Genomic DNA, 17,696 nt, shown 5'->3' with positions numbered 1-17,696 from the left:
TCTCCAAGAAAACAGCCAATCTCAGAGAGTATCAAGGACCCCTTGGTTCAATCCCGAGCTACAAATATTCTCTTCTATTGATTTCTAACTGCATACTGCAATTATTATATATTAGTTTTGGAGAAGGATTATAATATATAGATGTATCTATGTAATTCCAGCAGGGGCATCTCTATGAAGTATTTGGAGAGGATTCTTCTGTTGATGTCTAGATGTTCTCTAGATGTATTCCTCCCAAATCCACTGTTGACTTGGAAGACTAAGTCCAAACAAAATCCCAACTTGAATGAAAAGCCAGCATGATATTGAATAAGGTTTTTATAGCTTTGGTGCAAAATATATGATGCATTTTGAGATGCACTTGCTTTTCAAAGCACTAGTATAAAACACTAGAGAATACATTCTATCTTAAATGGAATATGAATTACAGTAGTAAGGCATTTTAACCTGAACAAAAAAACCAAGTTTAGGAAGAGACGTGAAGGAGTGGTCAAGAATTAATGACATAATTGGCTCAATTTCAGTGTATGAAATTAACAGTACTACCCATTCCTTAGTGAATAAGATTTATGCAAAAGGGGAGTGAGTTACATTATAATAAGATGATATCATAGACTCAGTTCCTAGGAGAATTACTTCTCCACCCTTTTCTAAGCAGGGAATTAGCTGCTGAATTCATGTGGTTTGGAAATGAACCATTCAAATATGGTAATAAAACAACCAACAACATTGTTTTCTAGCATTGCTGTTCCTTTCTTAGTCATGAATGCTTGTGTCAGCTATTCAATAAATCTGTACTAAAAGACAGTGTATTTCCAGAGACATGGTATTCTTTTGTAAATATATTTTTCTTTATTTTCTCAGCAGTCATAAAAGCATCCTTTTTCCAAATATGTTTATTATCACTCTTCATTTATCACCTTAAAATTATGAAGCCTTTCAATTGGATTAGTAATGCATATAATTAAGAAGTCAGAAACTGTAATGTTTTGTGGGTCCTCATTTTTATTTATTTACTGCAATATAGTGTCTGCATATATCACAAGTTTCAATGGTTTACAAAAAAGAAAATATTAAGGTTGTCAGCAATTACCCATCCCAAAGCCAGGAAATACCCTTCTCACTTCAGTTGCATGAAAAAGCCATGAAGGCAAGTACATCATTAGCAGGTGGCAGAGGACATCTTAGAGAGCATCCTATCCACTTCATTGGAGGCAACAGGTCAAAAAGAATCCCAGATAACTTGGTAAGTAATTGCCATATGGAGTCAAAACTCAAGCAAATCTGAATCACTTTATTGCAAAATGCTGTCCTAACTAGTGAGAGGGGCCAGGGGGAAGCTCGTACAGCTGGGTTCCACCCTGAGTAACCACTGGATGACAGCCCATTGATGCAGTAAGGGAAGGAAAAATGTCCCATCTTTCTTATCACCCTGGAGTAATCTTGAATCATTGGCACCCATGTTCAGTGGGTTTCACATATTGTTTTCAACCTATTCTCTAGGAGTTGCTTTTGCTGTTCTTCTCCCAAAAGATCTTTGAAAACTAAGGGGCCATATGGGATCAACCAACACTTACAAAAGTCTTTAGGAGTTATTTAGGGCTCCTAAATTGTCTTGAAGGGCAGCTCCATCTAGAGCACACTGTGGTAATCCAACTGAGAGGTGGCTAAGATGTAAATGGCAGTAAGCAAGACCTTCTGGTCCAGGAAAGGGCGCAATTGTACACAAGGCAAACCTGTCCAAACGCCTCTCTAATCTTGGCTGCTCCTGCTTCTCCTTGTGCATCAGATAAAACAATGATAGCCAATATGTTACATATCCGAATCACATGATGACTGCTCCAAAGCAAAACAGGTATAATACATGTCCACTTATATGTGCTGGGTCCAAGATTACCAGGACAAGCCCACAGTTGCCATGGAAACCATGAAGTCCTGAGCAGGAACCATGAACTTCCCCAGCTACCACAATATGAAGGTTGAAGTCCCCCAATACCCAACTGGCAAGCAACAAGGTCCCAAAATCAGAGAAAAATCCAGATGGGGACCACAGTGGCTGGTACATCAAGAAGACTCCTGGCTTGTCCCTAAGGCACAACCTAGCTGCAAGGATCTGCCCTAGTTGTTCCCTCAGGAAAGCAAAACTCTTGACTCCATTAAGGATAATCAAAAGAACTATGCAGAAAAGTCAGGCAGAATCTGAACGTCCTGCACAAAGTGCAAAGCAATTATTTCATTTCCCCCCAAACCCAGATCCCCTGTTCTGTCCCAGCCTAGGTGAGTCCTTGTTATCCTCACAAGGAGAAAACCCTCTTCCAAGAAACAGGCAGGAACCACAAGAAAAAAAAACAATCCCTTTTATTCTCACAGACCTGAGTCAGTGTCCAAAGCAAACACAGTCCACAGAAACTCAATCCTCAACACGAATGGTTGCCTTTAACAACCAGCACCTCCCACACATTTCCTTTTATAATTCAGCCAAGGCATGGCTTCCTAATGCCTTCTCCTTTGCCTTTGGAGCTGCCCCATTGCATTCCTCTGTCCTACTCGCTTCTCCTGCTTGCATATTTGTACATCTGGGATTTGTCCCAGCTGTTCTTCATCACTGTCCAACTCAGGCTCCCAGCACAGCTATGTCTCAGCCTGAGCACGAGTAGAGGGGCCAGGCTCCTCGTCCAACCATAAGTCTTGGAGCTCCTCAGAGCTTTGCTCTGACTAATGTCACTCCAGGCCCCTCCTCCTCATCTGATTCCTCAGACTCAGCTGCTGGATCCACTGGCTGGTGAGGAATCACAACACCCCCTGACCAGTCCACTGGCAGCTAATATGATGCCATAGAGATGTCATGTGAACACTGAGGTGCTGGATAGATAACAGGTCACTCTTAGGGCACAACGACCTTGAAACGAGGCTGGAACCAGCTGAGGAGGAGTCTGATTCTTCTCCGAAGACAATTCCCCTCCTAATTCCCAAGCAGTTACAGAGAAGCAAAAGTATGTGAGGAAGGCCAAAAGCCTTCCTCCACCCTCCTGCTCAACAGAATAGCAGGAAACCTGCATGGTGGACCTGACACTAGCATAAAGATAATCACACACTTTGAAAACAGTGAGTATTATGTTATGTGAGCCTGCTCTCAAATAAGCTATCACAATGGACCAATAGCATCTCACATACCTAACCCTGAGATCAAGGCTGATGCAAATTTCTGGAAGAGTGGCATATATGTCTTGGCTTAGTTAGATTTTGGTAATACACGTCAGGGCAGCCTTGTGAAATGCAAATCAGGTGAGAGCTACCATCACTTTAGTGGCCAAGGTGTTCCACAATGTAAGATTGATATCATAATAGTGCAGTTTCAGGACTCCACCCATGGTGTGGGGACTCAGAGCAGCCCCTCTTGGGAAGCACAAGATTTAATCATTTTGGTCAGGAAAATATACAGAAAGTATACACTTTGCTAGTATATAGAGACCAAGCTATTTATGGCTTTAAAGGTTTAAACGAATCCTTTGAAAAGCCAGATTCAGAAGCCTATTGGTAATTGATACAATCTCCTATCAGCAGTTGGACTGCTGCATTTTGGACCACCTGTAGCTTCTGAGTTACCTTCAAGGGAGCCTGATGTCAAGCATTTTGCATAGTTCTAGCAGCTAGAACGACTGCAAAATTCTTGACATTAGGTTCCCTTGAAGGTCACTGTTGTAAGGGCTTGACATTAAATCAATAGCAGTTAACTGTGAGAGGGATCTTGGAGTCCTAGTGGACAATCATTTAAATATGAGCCAGCAGTGTGCGGCAACAGTCAAAAAAGACAATGCAGTCTTGGGTTGCGTTAAGAGGGATAGAATCAAGATCATGTGAAGTAAGTACTGTTTTATAAAGCCTTAGTAAGACCACACTTGGAATACTGCATACAGTTTTGGTCACAACAATATAAAAAAGATGTTGAGACTCTGTAAAGAGTGTAGAAAAGAGCAACAAAGGTGATTAGGGGAGTGGAGGCTAAAACATATGTAGAATGGTCACAAGAATTGGATGTGTTTAATGAAAAGAAGGACTAGGGGTGACATGATAGCAGAGTTTCAATATTTGAAGGGCTGACACAAAGAAGAAGGAGTCAACCTCTTTTTCAAAGTACCAGAAGGCAAGACAGGAAGCAATGGATTCAAAACTAACCAAGGAGAGAACTAACCTAGAACTAAGGATAAACTTCCTAACAGTGAGGACAATTAACCAGTGGAACAGCTTGCCTTGAGAAGTTGTGTGTGCTCCATCTCGGAGGTTTTTAAGAAGAGACTAGACAGTCACTTGTCTGAGATGGTATAGTGTCTTCTGCTTGAGCAGGGGGCTGGATTAAAAGACCTCCAAGGTCCCTTCCAACTCTTTTATTCTGTTAAATGCTTGATACCAGCCTCTCTTTAAGGTCATTGTTGTAAGAGCTACCCTATCCCAAAAAACCCTCTAATTCAGGGGTCCCAAACCCCTGGTCTGTGGACCGGTTCTGGGCCACAGCCAGTTAGGAACTGGGTCACGCAGCTGTAGGTGCGCTGAAGGCACATCTTCCACCTCCACGCATGAGGCAAGAGTGCAGGGGTCTGGGCAGGAGCAGGAGAGTGGCTGAGCAGAAACTTCTTGCTTGGTGCAAAGGTCCTCCAGCAACTGCACTTGCAACTGGTTACTCTTCCTCCTGCTACTTCTTCCTCCTCTTCTTTCGCACTTTCCTCCTCCCCCCCCCCGCACTTCAGCTGAGCTTGTGCGCTCTTTGTGCAACTGTCCAAGTTTGCAAGACAAGCGCGCACCAGCCCAGCTTCCAACCGGGAGCTTCCCCAAAGCCTCATTGGAGGGGGACCCTCCCAAGGTATGTGTGTGTGTGTATTTTGTCAGAGTGCAAATAGGAGCAGGGAGAAGCTACCTTTCACCTTAAGCCCTGTGTCTCTAAGGGATTCTCTCTCTCTCTCTCCCTCGTCTGCACCTTTTCTAAGACTGCTGTTGCACTTCAACTGGAGTTTTTTTTTTTTTTTTGATGCTCCAGGTGGCAACATTCTGCTTGCTTTTCATGGCTTATTTTGGTCTGTATGTGTATTCCTTTCTTCTGCAGCTCTCCAAGTTTGCAAGCCTACCCAGCTTGCAAAGGGCGAGGGGGGAGGAGAGAAGCTACATTTCTCCTTAAGCACTGTGTCTCCAAGGGAATCCTTCATTTCCACCTTTTCAAAGACTGTTGTGCTAGTGCAATGCCTAGCTGGTTTGGTCTCTCTCTCTCTCTGTCTCTGTCTCTCTCTTTTGAATGATGTTCTCAGCACTTCCTCAACATGCTGGGTTTTGCTGGAAGGCTAAATTTTTAGGATTCTCTTTTCCTTCCCACTTTCTTAGAAGCAGAAAGTCACTGATATAATCTAATACAATGTAATAATAATAGAAATAAGTGCATTATTTATTTATTCATTTGTTTATTTAGAAAAGTTTCAATAAATGTAATGTACTTGAGTCATCCTGAATCCCCCCTACGCCCCCCATCCCATCCTATCCCATCCCCGGTCCATGGAAAAACTGTCTTCCATGAAATCGGTCCCTAGTGCCAAAAAGGTTGGAGACCTCTGCTCTAACTGATGCAATAATTGAAGCTGGGCAAAGGACTTCCTGATCACAGCCTCCATCTGCTATCCAAGCAATAGTCATGATTGTGTGAGGATCCCAAAGTTGGGAGCCTTCTCTTTCAGATGATCTTGTCAAGAGCTAACACAGAAACAAATAACAAATAGCAACTCCATCTTGTATTTAATCTATTTTCTTGTGATCTATTTAGATCTTTACAACCTCCAAAAATCTCCAGAGATCAAGACCTCCACAGCCTAGTCTCAAGCCAAGATGGTAACGTATACAGGTAATCCTTGCCTTACAACACTTCCTTTAGTGACCATTCAGATTTACAACGACACTGAATAGACTTATGACCATTTTTCACATAACCGTTGTAGCATCCCTGTGGTCACATGATCAAAATTCATGGCAACTGATTCATATTTATGATGGTTGCAGTGCCCCAGGATCATGTGATCATCTTTTGCGAACTTCTGGCAAGCAAAGGCAATGGGGAAGCCAGATTCACTTAACAACCGTGTTACTAACATAACTACTTCAATGATTTACTTAACAATTGCAGCAAGAAAAGACGTAAAATGGAGCAAAACTCATTTAATTGTGATTGTAAGTCAAGGACTACTTGTAGTTGATCATATTCTTTTTAAGCATAAAGATATATTTGCTTAAGACTAGGAATAGAAAAATAGAAGATGTTATAGAATTAAAAATCTAATTATAGATGAAAACTCTGCTATTTCTTGAATAAATTTTGCCAAAAAGATTATTACTGGTACCATAGTAGCTTGATTCCAAATAGTTCTATAATTCCATGATAAAATGTCTGGATTTCATCAGTCAAGAGCATTAATATTTGAACAGTGGTGCAGAGCAAAGGAATCCTATCATATTATATAAAATCATATAAAATTATTGTATTAAGAGTGACAGATTCCCTTGAATGACTTCAAAACTTGAGAGAATGTAATTTGAAGCTGACCAATCTTTTGTGATGAAAATTCCACTTACATCTTTTTCTGAGGCTATCAGAAATTGATCATGGTGATAATCCATCAGTGGTAAATAAAAATAAAAAGAAGCAAAATCATGAACAGATACTGTAGTCCTAAAGTCTTAACATCACTTTATACAAGTATCTTATTGAAATATTTTACATGAGAACCATCTTCCTACTCAGTTAAGAATCTCCATCCACAGAATTCTTATCCAGGAAAGGAAGGCAGGCTAAAAGGTTTCCCTGGTCAGTTTTGGTTTAAAAGACTGAAAAAAATAGGGGAAAAAATAAAATAAAGCATCTTATGGTACCTGAACAACTAAATTAAAACAAGGGAACTGTGAAAGTTCTGTGCAGTAACAAGCTAAACGCATGGCGTTCCAGAGTAACCATTCTTGTCCCAAAGAGGATGATACTGTTTTTCAGTGCAGATGTTTGAATGATTGTATTGTACCTGATATTCGTTCTGTTCTTTAGTGGTGAGAAGTATAAGTATAAACATAAGAAGCATAAGAAGTATAAGAAGCATAAGTATAAGAAGCATAAGCATAAGCATAAGATATAAATCAAATTGAAGAATGAATGAACTAATGAACGTGCACATAAGCATAAGCATCAGAAGCATCAGAAGCAGAAGCAGAAGCAGCAGCAGCAGAAGATATAATTCAAATTGAAGAATGAATGAACTAATGAACGTGTACATTATTCCGAGTTTTACTTGAAGAAATATGAGCTCTCGACTGAAATGGAACCAGTTTCCTTTTCTGCTGCGCCCGAAAGCTCTTTTCCTCCGCCCGGAGCATCAGTCTCCACGGCCAGCTTGGCCTCGCTGGGGGAGCCGCGCTTTCCGCCAACTTCACAGACCACCCTCCTCCGCCCTGTCGGTCTGTGATGCATGGTGGGCGGGCTAGAGGGAAGGAAGGAAAGCAAGCCAAAAAGCTGGCGAAGCGACTGGGTGGAGCTCCTGGCTGCGCCGCGCTTCCATCCCGAGAACTCGCGACCCTCGGATTCATTACCCAGACGAAGCCGAAGTCCTGAAGAGTCTCGCAAGCGGAACCAGCAAGATGGTGAGGGGGCTCGGCCGACGGGGAGATGGGGCCTGGCTCTGAGGTTAGGGGACTAATAGGATTTCTGTAAGCCTTCTCCTCTCTCTTTCTCTCTTGCAGCTGTGCAGCCAACTCTTCACCTTCGTCGTTGTGACGGGGATCGCCCTGGGGCTTCGGACTTCGGTAGGAGATGCGTCCTTGCTCGGCGCTTATCGGCGCAGCCGCCGTTAGGGGAAAGATGCCTCCCAGGATCCGGCATCAGGACAAGGGATGGGAAGAAAGGAGGGAGGCTCCGGGGCGAATTCCAGAGCACGGCCTGCTTCAGGCCAGAGCCTCTGCTCTTGCCAGCTCTGGGAGGCGGAGGAGTCTTCCTCCCCTCCCGAGGAAACAAAAGGGTCTTCTTCAAAAATAGAGGTTCTGAACCCAAAAGAGAGAAATAGCTAGTTTTGCCATTTCCGTAGAGCAAAAGGTTTTGCTTTGTTGTAACAGAAAATATGTTGTACCCAGTGAGGGCTTTGTGAAAGAAAGAGAGAGAGAGAGAGAAAAAAGTTTCTTTTCCTCCAAGAAGGAAAATTCACATTTCACACACAGGCAAGGTTGACTCTCAGACATCTCTTGCCTATCTTGGGAAGCCTGGAAGAGTACTTAGAACGTAAAATTGCAGACTTTGAAATTGAGGAAAACTCTCTACAAGACAAGGATGCACAATGTTGAAGCCTTAGAACTAAATCTGGGCCATTGAGCCCCTCCAGAATATACCACCAAATATGATGTTTAATATGACAGAAGGAGGGGGATAATTCTATAGAAAGAGCATGTAATTCATTATATTTAAATATAAATTGAATTATTTTTTTCCCTCTCTGTAACCTACATTTGGGAATGTGGTCCTGTGCATGCTCCTAAATGTGCATGCTTCCCAGCCAATCCTCTTCCCCACCTAAATTGTAAACCTTGCTATTAGATCATGATATAGAGCAAAGTAATGGTAGAAAAATTATGCACTCACAATTCACAAAAGCATTATTATGAACTGTCATTGATGTTTCAAACAATGCACAAAACTGTTTTGGTTTTAATTGGAACAATGCCATAAACCATCTTTCAACAAGACTGCCGGGGCAGATATTTAAGTAGGTGAAAATAAAATATAAAAAAGGGAAGAGAATTAAGAGTGAGCAACATATTCAGGGCATTTTAAAAGCTCACAAAGTTGATTAAGGAGATTCAATCAGTTCCAATCAAATTTCTCAATAACACCAAACTTTTGCTTGTGAATTCTATGACTGGTACCTGAGTACTACATTGGCAGATCTCTGTCTCCTTCTGTCTCTCTTTCTCTCTCCCACCCCCCAAATATATATACTTACATAGAATTAATTAGAATTAATGGCCAGCACATATAGTATTTCTCCTCTTTTATATGCTTGATGAACATTCTGTAGATCAGCTGGTTCTCAACCTGTGAGTCGGGACCCCATTTGGGGTCGAACGACCATTTCACGGGGGTCGCCAAACAAGGCTGTCCGCCATTTTTTCCCCCTTTTCTTTGGCCACGCCCCTGGCACCTGGTGATGTATAAGTGGTTGGGGGTCACCACAACATGGGGAACTGTATTATGGGGTCACAGCATTAGAAAGGTTGAGAACCACTGCTGTAGATGATCTGCTATAAGTTGCCCTAAAATTCAGGCAAAGCTGATCTACCCTCTTATCTTCTGACTCAGTGTTTTCAAAAGCAAAAGAAGTGGCTGTTGAGCTCTTATTAAGTATTGTGCATGCTAGTTTAAAATTGATGTGAAATAACTGATTACTGGCCATCTGTATCCATATATTCAGAGACCCCATATCATTTTAATCAACTATGTGAGTCCTGACTGAATCAGAAGAATCAATTTAATATAATTTATTCTGAGGAAGGGGATTCCCCCCCCCCACACACACACACCCCGCTGTCTGTTAAGGTGAAGAAGTCTACACGTTGAAGAGATGTGAAGAAAAGCCCTCTGGGAGGAGTGCAACCAGATTAAAAAACATGAAAGAAAAACATTTGTTACTCTTTATGTTCCCAGCAAATGATTCATCCTCATCTGGAAACAAAACTGATTATCTTAGGTTTGCAGAAGGAATTCCTTATTAAGTTGAAAAAAATCAAGTAAATAAATTATAGTGACTAGAGTAATGTCTGGAAGGCTTTCTAAAGATGCATAAACTTATTGAAAACCTATGAATTTCTGCTCCACTTTTTTATTGTATGCATATTAATATATTATCCTTGGAAATAGGGAGGAGAAATAGTGTTTGAATTCCCAGAATCAAAACTTCCCTAAAAGTGAGGTCATTGACTAAGCCCTTAATAATTGCCATAGAAAATGTTTTAAACTAACCAGATTCAAGCTGCTTCAAGCAAAGGGACAAAATATCCATTACAAAAATCTCTGGTGAGTTCCATCCTGCCCTTTACACAAATTTCCCTCCCTTTTATATTAACTTCAGAACTATTATATTTGATTGTGATCAAAATTACATTTATAATGAATATTTCTTTTTCTGATTTATCTTTAATAACTCTTTCTCACTGTGAATATGGTAGACTTAGAGATGCTCTGTGTTACAGTGATGTAAGCAATTTTACCTCACTCTGAGATGTCCCGCTTTGGGAGTTTATCTTAAAAACACTATAAAGGTTCCTCAAAGCAATTATTGAAAAATGCAAGAATTCTAAACTTGTGCAGTGTTTTGAATTTCCCACTTTTATTAAATTTATGTATTTATGTGTTTGATTTACATTCTGCCTTGCCTCTATGAGCTCAAGGCTATTTAGCTGGGTTCTCCCTTTTTTCCATCTCTATAGCAAAAACCATGTAAGATATGTGATTCTTAGCTTGGGGTCATCTAATGCAGGGCTTTTCAACCAGTGGTATGGGTACCATCTGTGGTACATTGGCAGGTGGTACGTGACCATCCTTAAAAAAGTGGTAGCGGGGGAGGGGAATGAGCTGAACCAGTGGCAGGACCGCACAAGCCTGAGTGAGAGATGGCTGGAGTTGCAGGGCTGTCAGGGCTCAGTGGAAGTGCCAGGATCAGCGCCAGGCTCCAGCTGGAGCTCGGCGCTGATCCTGGTGCTTCTGTTGAGCCCAGAAGAAGTGCTGATCAGCTGGAATGTTGCAACATCTCCAGAGTCTTGTGATTTACATTCAGATGCTTGGCAACTGATTCATATTTATTACAGTCACAGTGTCCCAGGGTCATGTGAAGTGACCAAAACCTGCTGCAACCATTTAGCAGACGAGGGAAATAAAAACCAAACACCCCCACCCCACCCCTGCTGCCAATTCTCAGCAGAAATGCTCACAACAATGAAAACCTCGGACAGGAGGAAGGGAGCCACTGGGCAGGCAGGCAGGTGTCTTTCTCGGCTGTGGCTTGGGGGGCACTTTTTTCAGTGTCATTGTAACTTTGAACAGTCACTAAGTGAACTATTGTAAGTGGAGGACTAGCTGTACTTCATCACTTTTTTCCTTTTTTTATCATCAACTTTTTGACACCTTGCTAGGTGACTGGTGGTACTCGGATATTGCCATATCCTAAAAGTGGTACAATGGGTGAAAAGGTTGAAAAGCCCTGATCTAATGAGTTTCCACAGCTGAGGGTGGATTGGATTTGAACCCAAATCTCCCCAATATTAAACTGATCCCTAATCATGGCATCCAATTGGCTGTTATTTTGAAGAATTTTTAAAGCAAGCAATATACTATGGTGCCGTAGTGAGAGGTAGCAAAGGAGCAATGACAGAGACAAGCCAGAGCTTGCGATAGTCGGGCTATAATATAGTCAGCTTGCGATAGTCAGGCTATAATATATTTAGAAGGTGGTAAAAGTAGAAAGCTGAGTGGGAGTGGGAGTTCATCTAGCCAGCAATATCATATGTATTCCAAAGAATGTTTCTGGACCTTTTACAGACCCCATAAGTATTGTATCTAGTATCTAGCCAGTGCATATATTTGGAATTTTGAAAATAAGACACTTATGCACAGTGGCTGGGCAAGAACAGGGGCGATTCCATTAACAAAATGGCTGCCAAAGAAGAACAACCACAAAACATCAATTTCCTATAAGACGTTCTGATTAGAATGTCCTTAGCATTTCCCTCTAGCCTTCCAGAATGGTCTATAGCACCCTTTGTTTACCTTTGTCTTTTTTCTTTTTTATGAGCAGCTTGCCTATACCAACTACCAGTTTTCAAAAAAATACTTATTGGGCCTGTTAAAGATTCAGCAACATTCTTTGAAATACATATGATATTGCTGGCCAGAGCTTTATGTAGCAGAAATACAACATTCTGAACATATTGTAAAAATAATATTGCATAGAAAGGTCACGCCCCTGTATCCCTTGTTAGGGAGCCCAGCCTTGTGCAGTAATTTCACATCAACAAACTTAGCAAAAAGTATTATCTGGCAAAAGAACATTTCAAATCTGATGAAAGTCCTATCAACTTTACTATCCAGACCACTCAATTTTCTAAAGGCATGGAAGCCCAAATAATAACTTTTGATACGTGGAAGGAACTGGTATTCAGGGAAACCTGTGCTTCCTGGATGATGTTAGATATAAGTGATGCAACATTGGCATGCAATATTAGCAGGCCTAGTTTGCATGTAATACCATCAGCATGCATGGGGGATGTCTGGATTTTGGTACCCTTTTTAGCATGCTGGAATAAATGTCCACAACTGGCCAATGCTGTTCCTTGCTATTAGCAGGGAAGGCTCCATGTGGCTTGGGAACAACTAAGGTTGAAAATGAGTATACTCTTTATTGTACTAAAAACCGTGTGTAAAAGTCTTGAGCAATGGTACAGTGTGGTGAACAGTATTGTATTTCATAGCCTCAGCTATTGATAGCCCTGAGAGTAGATGTTTTATTGTAACTTATTTTCATGTCAGCTGTAATAGTTCCATGATATACAAATTTAGTAAATTATAATTATTATAATAATATGTGTGTCTTGAAATATAAAAGGAGGATGTAGTAAAGGATATAATTAATAAAATGAAAAAAAGAAAAACAGTATGTTATGTGTTTGTGAAATTAAGAGAAAGTGGAAGAATGTAATAGAACTGAATTAAAATAATTAACTGAAGAATACATGTGAAGTGAAATTGTGAATTTATTATGAATGAAAGAAGTAAAATGTGTCAGAAAATATGCCTTGGTCTCATCTAGATTGTTTTGGTGTGTATAAAAGAAGAAAGTATAGCTTGGTAATAGTTTCATGTTATGATTCAATTAATGGTGATACTCAAGAAAAGCAAATTCAGTTTACTCCAAACAGAATGAATAGAAGGTGGATATAAGGAAGATTAACCTGGAAGTAGATTGAAGCTTAGTGATAAAGTTTGACTAGTGGGAAGTATTTAAAAATATGTTTCCCTTTCTAACAGTGAGCAAGCAATAAGACAGTAATGTTAATATATTTATGAATATGGTATAAGGAACACATGATGTTGAGAATGTGAACAAATATGATATTTTGTATATAGATAATGCTGAATTGTTAGCTGAGAGTCAAATGAAGATAGATTATGTAATACGATAAATTATGTATCTGAAAATTAAAAACCAAGAACATCAACATCAATAACATCAACAACATCTTTGACAGAAAGGATACAGTGAACAAAAGCAAACAGTGAAAAACTAGAGCAAATATTTTGGGGAAATGGACAGAGAAATGTTAAGAATTGGTTGAGATAAAAAAACAGGATTGGGTGGTGAGTGAGATTCTTAAAAAGAGATGATGAGAAACAATAAAATGCAGTGTATAAATAATTTTATGGATGTGATGGAAACAACGGTTTGCGGAATTAAAGATATGAAAGAGATATAGTTATTGGTAATTTGTATAAACTAGATTTAGTTAGATTCTCTTTTCATTTCTTTTATTGTTTGCCTTTCATTATTTTTATTATTAGATTTTTATTCTGCTTTTATTACTATGTAAGTAGCTCAAGATGGTAATTATAATTAATACTCCTTCTATTTGACAATAACCCTGCGATCTGGCTTTCATGACTAATGCAGGACTAGAATTCACAGTCTCCTGATTTCCAGCCCAGCATCTTAACCACTACACCAAACTGGCTCTCTATTATTGTCAGTTTTCTGTACTTAGCACAATATTGTCTACCTTCAAAGAAAATAGTGCAATTGATAAGTATGTATATTGTACATATGTGTATTAATCAGCATTTTTTAAACCATTATGGTTTGAAAACTTTTGTGATGTGTTTTATAAGATGGGTGACAATTTTTAATTTAGATAGAAATTAAGGAATGTATATTCCAGGTTATTTGGAAGATATGAGAGTAGAAAAAAGTGATTTAGCTACTGACATTAACAAGACAAATACAGAGTTACATATGGGTTGCATGCACCAAATCAGAGTTTGATCATGGTCAACCAATATGGATGCAGATGTGGTCTGATCTTGGCTTGGTATGTTGAGGATATCTGGGAAATTATTTTACATTGTGTGATACAATAAATAGCAAAAACAGTCTCTCTCTCTCTCTCTCTCTCTCTCTCTCTCTCTCTCTCTCACACACACACACACACATACACACACACACACACACATACACACAGCTTCAATTTATACCCTCGCTGCTCATTTCAGTGAGAAAGAAATAAAACATTTGCTGATAAAATGCAAATTAGAAAGAGTGGGAAAAAATAGTGGAAATAATTTTACTTCTTCAAGGGCTATGCTGGCCTTGCTCCCTTGCTCCCCAGCTAAGCCTTACAGGAGACCAGTGGTGTGTTCTGCAGGCCTGGTTCTAATAGGAGGTACCTGGAGGGGATGCTGCAACTTGGAATTTTAGCATTTTGGCAATAAAATTTATTTCCAGTGGTCTACTAGCCTTTCTCCAAACAAAACAAATCTACTTTCACACAGTTCCTATGCCATCAGCACTTTTCAGCCATCACTATGGACTAAGTCAACAAATGAAATGGCAAGAAATACAGCTCTATTTTACAGTAAAGTTTTTTTTTAATTTAGTGAATTTATTGACACTTTTCTATCACTCTATAAAAAGACTTCAACATTGCAGCCATTGGACCAAGAAGCCCTTGTGACTATATGAGCTTTGAAACCTTGATTTAGCTAAAACTCAGATCTCATTGCAGATCACAGAAATGCAGGATTATAGGTAGTTCTAAATAGTTCACAAACTTCCTCTTTCAATTGTAAGTCTCCAGAACTTGGAGTCTTAAAGGATTGGATGGTCTTGGAGCCCCTTTCAGAATCATGAAGGGTAGATGGAATATTTGAGGATTAGTTTGTGCAAATCAATCTTGACCCCTGGTGACTGCCAGGACAAGCCCTTGAATTTTTCTTGGCAAAGTTTTTCGGGAAGTAGTTTGCCATTGCTTCATTCCTAAGACTGGCCTAAGGTGACTGGCCTAAGGTGTTCCCAGCTGGCTTTGTATCTAAGGCAGGACTATAACTCACAGTCTCCTGGTTTGTAGTCTGATGCCTTAATCACTGCTGCACATCAAATTGGCTCACTTAATGCCTGAAGAAGGGCAAAAACTGATCTTATCTTTAAAAGGAGAAAAGAGGCTACTTGGCAACTGGGTAGTGTTCATTTTTATGCTTCTGTATTATAATTATTTGTATTCTTTTGTTGATTTGTCCCATATGTTCATATAAATGCACTTATTTATCCTAAAACAAGATCAAAATCCCCTTTCTGGTTAGCAACTGCAAGTTCAGACCACTCCAAATATATGCATGAAGTTAGGATGGTTGTGTTCCGAGTCATTTTTTAAATATTTTTTCACAAGCCTTCTCTTGTAATGTCACAAAGTTTCATAATATTGGCAGAGCTTGTCTTCAAGATTCAGCCCTAACCTCTCTATGAATGTTGAGAAACAGAGAAGGCAAAACTAATATTCTGCTTCTCTCCTTATTAGTCATGGGATAATATACTATTAAACCATTTATGATCCATTTCTTTTAATTTGGAGATACTTTATTAGAACTGATCAGAAACTGCTTTGGTTTTCATAGCCCTGAATAATTTTCTGCATATGTTTTCTGCAGATAGTCACTTAATTACTCTTCCCTAATATTGAATCATTTATGAAAAAAATGATCCTTGCTGCAGAATCCTCTGGAAAACTGCCTAAATTGCTGATGAAAACATGTTCTCTCTTCTTTAGCTAGTTACTAATCTAAATCTTCTTCATCTTAAATTTATTTTCTTATCCTTTGTCTACTGCTGATAAATAATTATCAAAAAAAAAAAAACCTTTGGACAAACCAGTTACAGCTGGTGCTTGCTTATATTTGGGGATTGTTGTTGTTGTTTGCATGGGTTCTCTTTCTGTATCCTGTTAAAATTTGTGAATACAGAAAAACTTACTAACTTGGTAATGATTTTCTCATACTGCAAGCATAAATAAGCACTAGTTGTGGGTGCTTTAATAAATTTTAAGTAGGATACATTGAGGAATCTCACTTTAAGGTTTTCTCTCCATCCCTTCTTGCCTAGAGTGCCTTATTTGTTGCGTTTTCTTCCTGACTTCAGTGATGGTCCTTTAACTTTCATAATACTGAATGATATGATTCACTCTACCAAACCATGGATGCAGTGATGGGATTCAGCCAGTTTGCACCAGTTCAGCAGAACTGGTAGCTAATTTTTCATTGCCCAGGCCCAGAATGGACTTCCGGAAGCAGCATCCACACACAGAACCGGTTGTTCACATATTTGAATCCCATCACTGCATGGATGGCTTTTTGCAGAAGCCACAGTTATGCTAAGCTATAAACCTTGCTTTATAAACCATAGTGTAGGCTTATTCGGCAAGCTAACCCTAACAACAACAAAACAAAAACCATGGGATTGTGCAATATGTCTGATTAAGAATGACTCCCAAACTCTGCTCTATGTTCACCACGCCTGCACTGCATCATCCTTTCTGTTCTTTGTACCAGTGAAAGCTGGTATAGGACCTCAGTAGAGTGCATGTATAAGAAGTTACTATTCCAGTACTCAGTTGAAGACTCAGATCTGACTTATGCTTATATCTGCTGGGATTTCTAAATGTCCTTCAGAGGTCCTTGGCAGAACAGTGTTTTGCCTAACATCAGGTTTTATTTGTTGTTGTTACATGTATAGCTAATTAAGCAATCTGGATGGACTGTTAAACTAATTGCAGAAGTTCCAAGATCAAAAAAATTGTAAAAAGAAATGCATCTTAATTCCTTTTGCAAGCCAGCAAACAGCTTTTCATTAGTTCATCTGAGCTGTTTATTCAAAGTATTTCTGGTAGATAGTAAAGATAAAATTCACTGAGTATCCTTATTTTATTTGGGTGTAATGTAGTAGGAAGATATTAACAGAAAACCAGAAAATTATTGGTTGATATCCATAATAATGTAGGATTCTTAAACCAAACTGCTTTTACTGCAGGGCTGTGAAGAGCAAAGTGAAAAAAGCACCACTGATGAAAAAAATGTGAGGTCTTTGCATTACAGTAAAAGAATGCTCCGACTTTATAGCTCAGAAATCTCCACTTTTCCTCTTTGAAAAAAGCAACTTCTGTACTAGAAATTCAGATACTGTCATCAGTGATCCATTCTTACGAATCAAATAGAGTATAGATTTCTCCTTCTAGTGCTGTATAATGTTTCTTTTATCCAAAACCCACATTTTTTTAAATGTGATAGTTAATACTGGGGATATAGCAAAGAACAACATACCGGTATGCTTGCTTTGACATTCAACATTGATCCACAGTTGTTAACAATCCTGTTGATGCTAGCACCAGATTCAGTAATAATAAACCAGATTAAACTGTAAGGTTTAACTCTTGAGTTATGTTGTCAACAGTAGAGTAACCAATATTTATTAAACATTCATATTGTATCCTTTCACAGAAGTATAGCATCAAAATGATTCGGTGCTCATATCTGTTTTACATCTATCAGACTGAATGTCTATGGAGATTCTCAGTCATCTAGGTCATGGTTGTCCCAAAGG

At 39.4% G+C, this 17,696-nt stretch overlaps 1 protein-coding gene across 1 annotated transcript in view; it reads left to right on the top strand.

Annotated features, from left to right (window-relative positions):
* Positions 1-7,498: 7,498 nt before the first annotated feature.
* Positions 7,499-17,696, top strand: part of FSTL1 (follistatin like 1) — a 36,889-nt gene continuing 26,691 nt past the window's right edge. Inside the window, exons 1-2 of the mRNA XM_039366644.1 lie at positions 7,499-7,659; positions 7,759-7,821. Of these exons, the coding sequence (XP_039222578.1) occupies positions 7,657-7,659; positions 7,759-7,821 (66 nt within the window). The 5' untranslated portion in view covers positions 7,499-7,656. The remainder of the gene's footprint in view (positions 7,660-7,758; positions 7,822-17,696) is intronic.

The sequence above is a fragment of the Crotalus tigris genome, unplaced genomic scaffold (assembly GCF_016545835.1).
Source record: "Crotalus tigris isolate CLP2741 ecotype Arizona unplaced genomic scaffold, ASM1654583v1 scf7180000020347.5012614909:4044961, whole genome shotgun sequence".
Lineage (NCBI taxonomy): Eukaryota > Metazoa > Chordata > Lepidosauria > Squamata > Viperidae > Crotalus > Crotalus tigris.
The sequence above is the reverse complement of the archived record's forward strand: the minus strand, read 5'-3'. Positions and strand labels throughout refer to the sequence as shown.